General features: G+C 40.0%; 1 protein-coding gene across 3 annotated transcripts in view; it reads right to left on the minus strand.

Moving 5' to 3' along the window:
• Pez (protein tyrosine phosphatase non-receptor pez) overlaps window positions 1-13,099 on the minus strand; it is a 67,727-nt gene that overhangs the window by 44,946 nt on the left and 9,682 nt on the right. For all 3 annotated transcript variants that reach the window (XM_070212358.1, XM_044393692.2, XM_070212363.1), the window contains exon 3: window positions 11,341-12,232. In XM_070212358.1, coding sequence (XP_070068459.1) covers window positions 11,341-12,232 — 892 coding nt within the window. The remainder of the gene's footprint in view (window positions 1-11,340; window positions 12,233-13,099) is intronic.

Genomic DNA, 13,099 nt, shown 5'->3' on the forward strand with positions numbered 1-13,099 from the left:
AGGTCGCTTTTTGTTTTGATATTTCGTCTTTTACGGGCAGAATGCCAAGATCTCTGTGGATGTTGTCGTTCCGAACATATTAAGGTGCCCCAGTGATAGTTCTCAAGATTTTTGATTGTGCTCGCTGGGTAAAGTCGATGTTGCTGCTGCTCGCGTTTCCCCACAACTGGGAGCCGTATGTCCAGACTGGCTTAAGCGTTGAATTGTAGAGCAGGACCTTGAAGTCCAGGCAGAGGGGGGAGCGAGCATTTAAGAACCAATGGAGGCCAATGGATTTTAGTTTTAGATGAATTTTCTTAGCTTCGATATGTTTCCTCCATGTAAGTCTAGGTGAACGCCAAGGTACGTTACATCGTCAGCTTGTGGAAGTGGCGTGTTATTCAGAGTTAGCGGGGGACACGTTTGTCTGTTAAGAGAAAACGTTATGTGTTTACACTTTTGCGCATTTATTTTTATACGCCAGTCTGATAACCACCTCTCCACTACCACGAGGTGATCAGATAGTAGTGCTGTTGCCTGAATTGGGCATTTGGACCGACTTATGATCGCGGTATCGTCTGCGAATGTGGAAGTAGTTAGCCGGACGTTCGTGGGAATATCTGCGGTGTAAAGGGGAAATAGAGTTGGACCAAGGGCGCTACCTTGGGGAACTCCAGCCTCTATAGTGTAATCGTCGGATGTTGTAGTGTTGCATCTCACGGCGAATTCTCTGTTGTAAAGGTACGATTCAAGTATCATGTGAGTGTTTTCCGGCAGAATAGATCTGATTTTGTGCATAAGGCCATCAAGCCAGACTCGATCGCCTGTCCTGATGCCTGTGCAACATCAAGGAATACCGCACTGCAGAATTCTCGATATTCGAATGCAGACCGTATTTCCGTTGTTAATCTGTTGACTTGCTCTATGTTACATGGCATTCTCGAAAGCCAAATTGATGTGCCGGAATAACGTTGTGCTCTTTCAGATATGGGATTATGCGCGTCAAAAGGCATTTTTCGAGCAGTTTTGACAGACACGAGAGTAAACTTATCGGTCTGTATGAAGCTGGTATTGTGTGATCTTTTCCTGGCTTTGGGATCATTATGATTACCGTTTTTTTCCATTTTTTTGGGAAGTAGCCAAGTCGTGTAATCCCGTTAAAGAGTTTACAAATGACCTCAACTGCACAGTTTGGGAGTTCAATTAGCATTTTCGCAGTTATTAGACTACCGCCTGGGGCCTTTTTTGGTTTCAATTGCTCGCTGATGACTTTTGCAACTTTGTTTGGTTGAAACTGAATTGGGTCCGTCTCAGTTTCGATTCGAATTGGCGGCGACGGTAGTGCGAATGAATTTGTTGCAGGGTTTGGCTGAAAGACATTTCGAAGGTGTAAAGCAAATTTACAAGCTCTGTCTTTGTCGCTTCTGGCCCAGCTGCCTGAAGAGTCTCTTATGGGAATTACTGTTTCGGACGGCGCACTTAGATTTGGGTGGGCCTTCCACAAGGGATGCTTGGCGCTGGTGGGTGAATGTTTCTCAATGTACTGGCGTTGTGCGTCTACTTCTTCGTGCCTTAGGGCCCTGGTAAGTCAGCGACCAACTTCCTTAAGACTTTGTTTCGAGGATGGCGATCTGTTGGTTTGCCAAGCACGCCTCAAACGTCTTTTCTCCAAAACAAGCTGTTCGATTTCCAAGTTAGTTTTGTGTTGGTGTGTGCGCCCATCCCTCCCTTGCGGTGTAGAGACTTTGGCTGCTGCGACGAGTACAGACTCCAGTGCATCGGAATAGCAGTCGATGTCCTCCTTGATGTTGAGCTGTGGAGTCAGTTCAATGTGGGAACTTACGTACTTTTTGAACTTCAGCCAGTTGGTTCGATGCGACGTCAGCCTCCAAGGGTGCTCGATTAATTCCGGGCTTTCAAGAAGAGTTATTAGCACTGGTGAGTGGTCCGATGATAGATCCAAAAACGATTTTGCAGATATTAGATTGCGAGAAATATAAACAGCGGCAATGGCAAGGTTGCAGTTGCCCAACTGTAATTTTATCGATGTAGCTTGCAAATAACTTTTTGCAAACCTTTGGTGAAAGTGGTGTTTGATGCGGTCTCTTATTAAGATGCCGGTTCCGCCATGTGCTTTACCATCTGGATGATCTGTGCTGTAGAACGTGTATCCCCGTGTTTGAAAATTATATTTGCTGGTGAGATGCGTTTCTGCCAGCAACATAACGTCGATGTGGTTTTCGTTCAGAAACTGACTTATTTCAGGTTTATGCCGTGAAACACCGTTGGCGTTCCACAAAGTTATTCGAAGACTAGGCATAGTTTATTTGGACTGCTGAGCTGCGAGTATTTTTAACAAAATGTTTTGGGTTTGCACAAGGGTTTGCATGGTGGTTTTCATGAAGGACATAAATTCCATCATATTATGTTGCAAAGTGATCATCATACTTTCCATGTCACTTTGGGGATGTCCCATGGCCTGCGGGATGTTATCCATTTTCGGTTCTATGTGAGCTGTACCTGATTTTAGAGCACTGGCGTAAGAAATGCCGTTGGTGGTAATTGAAGGGCCAAATGAAGACCTGGCTGCTTTTGCGAAGAAAACTTCCGGTGTCGTTTGTGATCTCATGTAATTGTTCTGTGTGTTCTGGTAGCGTGCCGTTGTCGTTCGTTGCATCCGTCTTTTCATCTCCTTGTAGACTGGACAGCCTCTGTAGTTTGCTGTGTGGTTTCCTTGGCAGTTTGCACACTTTTTAGTGAGAGAGTCTTCCTTGTTGTCAGGGCTCGGAGTCGTGGATGTTTCCACAAGCTACACATACTGACCTGAGGGTGCAGTAACCCCTGGTGTGTCCGTATTCCTGGCAGTTCGTGCATTGCACTGGCCCGTTCCGTTTGTGCGGCTCTTCTACTGTGATCCTAAGATGCAGCAGGTACTGCACTTTTCAAAGTTCTGCTGTCTGGCTCCAGCTCGACCTTGCGGTTGCGGCTTCTTGTTTTTGTTCATAATGTTTATAACATTTTTTGCACAGAAGCCGTTTTCTTTTAAAGCCTCTGTAATTTTGTAGGGGGTCACATCGGGTTCTATTCCCTTAAGCACAACTTGCAAGCCTTTGCAGCTTTTTAGCTGGTACGTGTAGTAATTCTTTTTGGCATCGTTTAAGTACTTTGACACTGCTCGGAAATCGTCTTCAGTTCTGGTTTGCAGTTTAGTTACACTTATATTCCCTTTCATAAGCGGAATAACATGAAAGCTATCTTTTCCGACTAGCTCAACTATTTTGTTGACTAGGGCATTCGAGGTCTTCTCCCGAATAAAGATAGGTGGCGGCTTCAGTTTCCTTGGGGCTAATTGTTCAGACTCTGTTTCGTGCTCCGCCAGAATGGAAAATCTATTTTCATTTAGTGGCCCGAGACTTTCAGGGCCTTTGCTGGTACGGTTTACTTTGGGCTTATTGCCGTCAGCATTTTTTGAGGGCGTTAGCTTGCGCTTGGAAATATTTATGTAGCGATCCATGCCTGTCTGCATGGCCGAACCCGCTTGCGGATTTGTCATTTCTTCAACCGTAGCTTTGTTTTTGCCGTTTGACCCGATTTTTGCACTTAATAGTGTTTTTGCTTTACCCGCTGCAGAAGAAGAGAGTGGAGTCGTTATTGCAATGTTGGCGACAGAGGCCGTTGTTGTTGACGTAGTAGTTGCTGTTGTTGTTGCACCAGGTGGCTGAAGCTCGGTTGGAGTTTTGCATTGCTCACTCCATGGCGTTTGAGCGTTGAGAAGCAGGGCGGGAGAGCAAGAACTAGCTCTCTGGTTTTCGGCGGTCAGTAAACTTGCATTTTCTTGCACTTTCGGTTCTAGAGTATTATTCGTAAAAGAGAAATAAGCATTGTTGCGGGCCAAAGAAAGACGACGTTTGTCTTGCTCTCTCTGAATTTTTTCATGGGCTTCGTCTTGTTGTTTTTGACGTTGAGTGCGCTGATCCACGTTCTTAATCATTTGCTTATTGTTAGTGCGCAAAGATTAAATAATTAATTAATTAAAACTTTAGTTTACAATATGCGATTAGCATCGCGAAACGCAAGACCACGCTGTTCTAAATTTTCGAACGTTTTCAACTGGGTGAAAGATTGTTTTTCTTTTGTTTTTCCGGAGCGTTAAGAAAACACGTTTACACGCGACCGACAATGAATTGGTATTTTAATGGGTTAAGAAAATTTTGGTGTCATTGAAACGGAATTGAAGTGCTATTTCCATAGGTGCCAAAATGTTTATATTATAAGTTCAAAATAAGAGTACAGTTAACAATCAAATTTGTGAAAATACTTTTGACTAGGTTTGTACATCGGACTCAAAAAACCCCCAGTAATCGGCGCCTCTGGTGTCGATTTTACTACGGCAAATTGTCATGATCCGCTTCCTCATCTTCATGCTACTTATTCGCAAGGTCAACGCCCGCTGGTTTTGGTATCGCTAGTTGGTACCATTAATCTCTCATACGTCACTCCCAGTGCACTCTCTTGGAGCGCATTGCCAAATAAACAACATCATCAGCTGGATTCTTCGCTTTCTGTTTTGCCTGACCTTTATCAAAAGTTCTCAGGAGAGGCTTTTGCGCCAGATTCCATCAAGATTTGCGCTCTAAGAGCGCTCTCCGGAGTTGTGCACTCATCACCGCCAAAGCAACAACAATATCAGCTGGAGTTGTCGTTCTCTGCTTTGCGCAACATTCGTCAAACGCACCCATAATTTTCCATCTCACATCTCGCTCTAAGCGCGCTCTCTAGAGTTGTGCGCTCATCACAGTCAAGCAATCAACAACATCAGCTGGAGTTGTTGTTGTCTGTTTTCCGCGAAGTTCGTCAATCGCTCCCCAGCGAGGCGCTCTTATCGCATTTCATCAATATTCCCGCTCTAAGCGCGCTCTTCGGAGCTTTGCGCTGTTAACAATCGAATCAACAACAAGGTCAGCTGGAGTTCGAATCGGCAGCTTGATGCGGCTTTTCTCGATGGCTCCATCAACAACAACATTGCCCTTCTCTTCTCAACTTTGATAGATATGCTCCCTTAACAGCGCCATTGCCGTCACTCTTAAGAACTAGTTACTTTTCGCTAAAAGCATCTAACAATCTACAGGAATGCATGCATGATTAAATACGTATCAAAACCTCTACAATACTGAAGATGAACTGCGGGCCTATAACATTGGGATCGCAAGATCATATACTTCCTTTAGCATTGGACTATAATGCATTAAATACGAATCCAGAGGTTGTTGAGTGAGTACAGCCCCGCTAAAAGTTTATTTTCAAAATATCTCTGGAATGCGGACAAAGGCAAAGCAAGTATGCCTTGCCACATCACAATGCGAGTTTGATGTTATAGTTTTAGTTGAAACTTGGCTTAACATAAACTTTTACTCAAATGAATTCTTCGACTCCAAATTGTATAATGTGTTCCCCAAAGACATTGATAGCACGAAAACCCACTGTGCTAGAGGGGGTGGTGTAATTGTAGCTGTTCGCTGCAATTTGCGCTGCTTGGCAATTGGACTTCTCATTGAAGATACCCTTCTGGATCAAGTTGCTGTTTCGATAATTGGAGAATCGGAAACTCTGCAAATTGTGGCGTCATATATACCACTAAATGCTTCCTATAAACTTTACAAGGCTCATCTGGAAAGCATTACCGACATCTACAATACTCTGCTGGACCATCAACATATCTGTGTGATTGGCGACTTTAATTTGTCTTCTCTCGTTTGGTCCCAGGATCCGGACCATCAATCTTCACTGCCAAGCAACATACATCAACCACGCAAGATTCTTTTCATCGATGATATTTTCAGTATGAGCTTAATACAAGTCAATAATATTTACAATAACTTACATAAAATTTTAGACCTAGTATTTCTTAGCGCTGATATGAACTTTTCCTTAGTCCAATGTAATTCACCTATAAGCAATTGTGATATCCATCATAGGCCATTGCTACTAGGTATAAACTTTTATAGTTTTGCGCCTTCAGCTGAACATTCTCCTAGATTTATACACAATAGAAAAGACTCTTGCAGCACAAACGTGAGTTTGAATTTCTAAATAAAGGGCATAGGGGAACAAGCCTGGGAAAACTGCCCCAGGCGATATTGCAAAATTTTAGATGGGGATTGGTAGATAGGAACCTAATCGATAAGAATTCCAATTTTCAAATATTTTGATCCGCTGGTTTACGAGTAATCTGCCGCAACTAAAGAACATATCACTTGATGTATCTTCCCTTCGGTGGTTCTTGAGAAAACTTTTTTGATGCCAATAATTTTTGTGTTAACCTTCAAGAATGTCAGCCAATCTTTGGATTTTTACCATTCTTATAAGCTACCAAAAATCGCGATTCAAATTTTCAAAAAATTGCTTCAAGACTTTCCAAGTCTGACAACACCGCCAGTTTTTTACAGTTTGTGTGTCCTATAACCATCTACTTCATATAAAATATTCATAATTTTTCGAGTGGTGCAACAGTGTTAAACAAACAAAAAACTGAAGAATTTATTTCTGGAAGGGTAGGAATTAGAGCTTGAAAATTATCGATAAATGTCAGTATCGATATTTTCGATACTTTATCATTATCGTATCGATAATATCGATGTTTTCAAGGAAAGCAAAGACAAATTAAAAACTATTTTATAATTCTGTTAATACCACGTATTATTATTATATACATGCATAATACACTTGCATTATTATTAATATTATTATTAGAAAAAATCGCGGTTAATTTATTTAATTTAAATTTCCGGTTTTCAATATTAAAATGCAATTTCAGACTAAAGGATCCTCCTCTTAAGAACCCGTGGTTTATTTATTTTTGATCATTGAGTTGAGTTGCGTCACATGTCTAGAACGACACCAATTCTTAGTCAAAGACATTCACGGCTTCTTAAGAATTTTTTTTAAAATATCTTATGAGGAAATACTTATGTAAAATAATAGAACAAACCTTTGTTCCATCCCATTTTTTGGTACTAAAGAAGAACAAATTCTTCCTCTTCTGAAGAATTGCCGGTTGCTTTTTTTTTTTTGATCCTTTGCCAAAATTGCTCAAACGGTCATCGTTTGGTTTGTTGTTGGTATTAAAAGAACGAGAGTTCCTCTTTTCCCCAAGAAATCGCGGTACTTTCATTTTAGATTTTATGCCACAACCTATGGTTATTTTCCCCTACTTTAATTGATACTATACCATAAAGAAGTAAAAATTCCTCCTCTTCTGAAGAATTCGCGGTTGTTTTTTTTTGGATCCTTGAGTCCAAATCGCTCAAACGATCTTCGAAAAGCGAGCAATTCTTATCAAAGGCTATGTATTCGCGGTTTCTTGAGATTTTTTAATAGCGGACAGAAGGTCGGTAGCTGCAACCAAGATTTTGTTTTTGGTACTAAAAAAACCAAAGTTCCTCCTCTTCCCAAGAACTCGCGATTCTTTTATATGCCATTTTTTGCCATAACCTATGCCCTTTTCGCCTACTTTTAAGTATTTCATAATATCTATGGGACCAAAGAAGAATAAAGTACCAAGAACTCGCGGTTCTTGTATGGTAATTTGTCCCTACTTTAAGTGATTTTGTATTTAAAGTAATTTTGGTCCTCAAAATTAAAGAGTGAAATCTGTTCGTTTCTCTCTAATAAAACGTCAGAAAAACATCGATGTTATAGATAAACATCGATGTTTGAAAAATATCAGAAGTATCGATAATATCGATACTGACATCGATAATTTTCAAGCTCTAGTAGGAATGGAGTCAATAAAATATATTTGGCTTGTAAATAGTTAGTTCTTAGACCAGAATTATTATCAAAGAGTAAAGTTTTTAATATTATGGGTGAAAAGTGGTCCGAATTATAAAATGTTTGGCATGTATTTGCTTGTAATTGATTTAATAGGGATCCAGTCCCAGTCTAGTCCCCACAGCTTCGAATTTAATATCCTCCCTAGACAGAGATTTCATAAGAAATCCTTTGAGCATGGATGACCAACAAATACTTTATTTATGTGATTCTAAAGAATTCGCGGTCCAAAGAGGATTATTTAATTTGCGATCCTTTCGTTACCATCGTTATTGTAAAAAGCAAGATAGTAATTTGAAAGCTTTAATATGCGGAGCACGATAACAAATTGTTAACAAATTCGAGCAATAACAACGGTGCCGAAATCTCGCATATTAAATAATCCTCTTTGGACCGCGAATTCTTTAGAATCACATAAATAAAGTATTTGTTGGTCATCCATGCTCAAAGGATTTCTTATGAAATCTCTGTCCAGGGAGGATATTAAATTAGAAGCTGTGGGGACTAGACTGGGACTGGGTTCTATTAAATCAATTACAAGCAAATACATGCCAAACATTTTATAATTCGGACCACTTTTCACCCATAATATTAAATACTTTACTCTTTGATAATAATTCTGGTCTAAGAACTAACTATTTACAAGCCAAATATTTTTTATTGACTCCATTCCTACCCTTCCAGAAATAAATTCTTCAGTTTTTTGTTTGTTTAACACGAAAAATTATGAATATTTTATATGAAGTAGATGGTTATAGGACACACAAACTGTAAAAAACTGGCGGTGTTGTCAGACTTGGAAAGTCTTGAACCAATTTTTTAAAAATTTGAATCGCGATTTTTGGTAGCTTATAAGAATGGTAAAAATACAAGGATTGGCTGACATTCTTGAAGGTTAACACAAAAATTATTGGCATCAAAAAAGTTTTCTCAAGAACCACCGAAGGGAAGATACATCAAGTGATATGTTCTTTAGTTGCGGCAGATTACTCGTAAACCAGCGGATCAAAATATTTGAAAATTGGAATTCTTATCGATTAGGTTCCTATCTACCAATCCCCATCTAAAATTTTGCAATATCGCCTGGGGCAGTTTTCCCAGGCTTGTTCCCCTATGCCCTTTCTTTACAATCAATATATATCGGATGTTGAGATCGGACTAAAAACTCTTTTTGGCGATTTATAAATACAAAGAATAAAACTTCTTCAGTGCGATCTGTCGTGTTCCTAGGGAATTTATCTTCGCATTCAAATATAAAAACTGCAAATCTTTTTGCTTCTTATTTCAAAGATCATTTTGAGCCAACAGGAGCCTGGAATGATTCTCAAACCTTAATCTCAAAATAATCTTGCCGTTTTCAGCAACTATTGCGTTCATGCATTTAATAAGCGATCTCAGGTTGATGCTATATACACTGACTTTGCGAAAGCCTTTGACAAAGTTAGCCACAGTGTCCTACTGTCAAAACCAGCTCGCTTGGGTATACATTCGGCTTTACTAAATTGGATAAAATCATATTTACACAATCGTCTTTACAGAGTGAATATTAATGGAAATTTCTCTGACTCCTATTTGGCAACCTCGGGCCTCCCTCAGGGGAGTGCTATGAGACCTTTGCTTTTCATTATTTTCATTAATGATGTGAGGTTCTGTCTATCTTCAAAGTGTCTACTGTATGCAGATGATTTAAAAATTTTTAAGTCTATTAAAATAGCGACAGACTCACAATCGGTTCAACAGGACTTAGATTCGTTGAGCTCTTGGTGTAGCCGAAATGCGCTTCCTCTAAACATAAACAAGTGTTTCTATGTTACTTACAGTAAATCTGTATATAATTTCGTCACATCCTATAATATTAATGGTCAACCTTTACAGCTGCGGCAAGAATTCTTGGATCTAGGTGTGATGTTTGACTCGAAATTTAAGTTCTCAGCACACTTCGATTACATCTTGCCCAGAGCATATGCCATGTATGGATTTGTGAAAAGGAACGCATCGCTATTCACTGATCCCTACACCAGACTTGCGCTTTATTTTGTATTTTTCCGATCTGAGCTAGAATATGCAGCTCTTATATGGAATCCCTTTACTAGCACTTATGGAAATAGAATAGAACGGCTACACACAAAAAAATTTGCTTGGTAAAATTGACCAACAAAGATAGTTACGTAACTATTAAAATAGTTACGTGTATTTTGTTTTTGCTTTGGGTTTGTGTCTTTGCTAATTGTGTGTATTTTGTTGTTGTGAAATGACTATTTACTTAGTAGAATTGACAATTTTGCTGGTTGGGGCCTGTTTGACAATTATTACAGTTGATTTTACCAAGTTTTTTTTTTGTGTGTACAGAAACAATTTCTGAAATTTGCTCTATTGCCGCTAAGATTGTTAGACCCTGTTCCTTCATATCACCAGCAATGCAAGCTTGTTCGTCTACCATCCCTTGCCCATCGTAGAAATAGCCTGGCCATTTGCTTTATCTTTTATTTGGTGAATTGTGGTATCGACTGTCCTGAGCTACTCTCGAAAGTTGGTTTTAACGCTTCTTCCCTTTTTTCTTGAGCTGAGGCGGACTAATTATTCCAAAAATGAGCCTCTCTATAGGGCTTTATCTGAGTTTAACGCACTTTCAGCTGATATGCAATCAGACTATTTTCCAAACATAGGTTAATTAATTATTTTGGAAATTTTAGTACATAATATAATTTGTTGGTTATAAGTTATATTCGTTGGCGAAATAAATAAATAAATAATAGTGAAAACAGCATTAAGGTGCTAAAAAAGTGTGCAAAGGGTTAGAATAAAATAGGTGGGGTTTAGGTGAGGTAATATTAGGGTTAATGCGGTGTTAAGGTAAGGTATGTTATGGTTAGAAGGATTAGAATATTAGTGCGTTCTAAGTGGGTTTACTGTTTATCTAAGGTTACGAGGGATTTTAGTTTAATATTAATTTGAATTTGAATATATGAAAAAATCAGCAATAACTGCTTTGCTAATAGTAGCGGACAACGTCGCTTCGGGTATTGCTAGTATAGTATAAAGTAGCGTTTCCGACCCCATAAAGTATATATTATATACTTTATATAAACGCTTCCTTTTAGCTGTTACATACTTTTACACGAATACAACATAACCTTTTACTCTACGAGTAACGGGTATAATTAGTAGTCCCAAAAGTATTTGTAAACATTATGCGCACCTACAAGAAATCTTTTTACAATACATTTATAATGTGAATCGAACTTCATAATGTCATGTTAGAAACCAATTAAGAAAGGACCATTTGTTAAAAAATTATGCGCGATCAAAGTTTTATATCTCCATCTCCCTCGCAGTCCCTTAAGCTGAGTGACGGGTATCTGATAGTCGGGGCACCCGACTATAGGATTCTCTCTTGTTCTTTTTAAGAAAAAAAAAATTTGAGGATATTTCTTATTTTTCAGTAATAATTTTTTCCGATTTTTGATGTTGCTCTTTTGGAGTATTAACATGTACGTATCGTATCGCTAGCGTTGGTTAATTACTACCTACCAGCTTATCCTTGGAATATCTTCCGGAAATGGGCTGCGTCTTGCTGACTGCCGTGGACCAACGATGTGGCAGATTGAGATCATCTTGGGCCAGCTTTAGCTTCGCCGCCAGCTTGGCATGCTGACCTACCGTTGTAGCCTTTTCCCTGCCCAGCGTAGCTGACTTCTGTTTTTCCGGTGTTTTGCTCCGTGACAAGAAGTTCCAACGTTTCTTGCGTTTTAATTCTTTGCTGGCCGCCGACGAGGAAGTGGTGTCCAGTGTCGAATTATACATGGAGGAGTTGGAAGCAGATGTGTTGGCAGATAGATTCATGGCACTGAACTGCTGTTGCAGTGACTCTCCGGCAGGCGTAATCACATCGACCGTAGTTGACTTGCTTAAACTAACTGTTGAGCGATGTTGCCGTGGCGTAGGTGGGATTCCTATATGTGGTGAAGGTGCGTTTCCTACATCTGGTGCGGCACTGGCTGCTCTGGTGGAGCGCTTAGTAGCCTGCGGCTCCAGGAATAGCAGCTCCGTGCTTGCCGAACGGTCTACACCGTAGTTCTGTATTTTCCCGTCTTCAGACTGGGAATTTATAGAAACACTGGCCATATTGTTGGTGCTAGCTTTCCGAGCAGCCGGAACAGGTACGACACCAGGAGCTGATTGTATTGACGAGGCTCTCTGACGCATGACCTTGGTATATGGAGTTCCGCTGCTGCCACCAGAGGCTCGCTGTGGTAGGGGGACGTTCTCATAGATAGGTTCGATGGACCCATTCATCAAGCTCCTCTGAAGGGGAGCGGCTGTGCCAGATTTATGAGAAGATGGAACCACTGGCGGTGGTATCGGACTGATAGCTGGCGGTGGTACAGGACTGCGATAGCCACTCGGCGGCAGGCTAGGTGAACTGGAAGATCGTTAGAATGTTATAAAAAGTTGTCAGAAGAAAAATAGTAGTTTTGACAAGTGACACCCATAAGAATTCTATTTTTATTAATGTTGAATTTAACAGCATAATGGTTTTCTTGCTGAAAATACGTGTCATTGGTAAAGGGGCTTACGTTCTCTAAAGTCCACACATCTCCTATCTTTCTATTAGGGTATTCACCAGTCCTGGCAGGTCTGGCAAATGGCAGTTGTGGCAGGTGAAAAATTCGCATATCCAACAACAAAATACATGAAATAAAAAATTCTAGACCTGCCGGAGGTCGACCTATGCATATATTTTTAATATCAATCGTGGCAAACTTCATGTAACCGTTTGGAAGAGTTCCTACATCTGCCATTTGCCACACCTGCCAGGACTGTTGATTACCCTAAATATTTTATAAGAACACCGGATACATGAATTTGATTAAAACCTTTCGCATATTATGAAGTATTACTTGACTGCTCGAAATATCCTGAAAACTTTCAAGTTTTGACCGATTTAGACGATATAGACGTCCAATCGGAACGCGTTTTTATCCTGATCAAGGTATGCATAAAATAATAAGATTTGGAAAGATTCATGTCAATAGCACTGCGCTGCGCAATTGCACTGCGCGAAATACCTTTATTTTTTTACTTCCTATAGAAACAATCGGATATAGCCGTCCGATAGGGTCGATTTCCAAACTTGATCTGCGTACACATGTTTTAGGACGACTGAGAAAATTTCCATTGACTACCTTTTAAACTAAGCTCGCAAAAGGTAGTAGAAAGAGACGGACATGCCTATATCGACACCCATATTCATCCTGATCAAGAATAAATATACATTATGGGGTCAAAA

This window comes from Drosophila takahashii, chromosome 2L (assembly GCF_030179915.1).
Source record: "Drosophila takahashii strain IR98-3 E-12201 chromosome 2L, DtakHiC1v2, whole genome shotgun sequence".
NCBI lineage: Eukaryota > Metazoa > Arthropoda > Insecta > Diptera > Drosophilidae > Drosophila > Drosophila takahashii.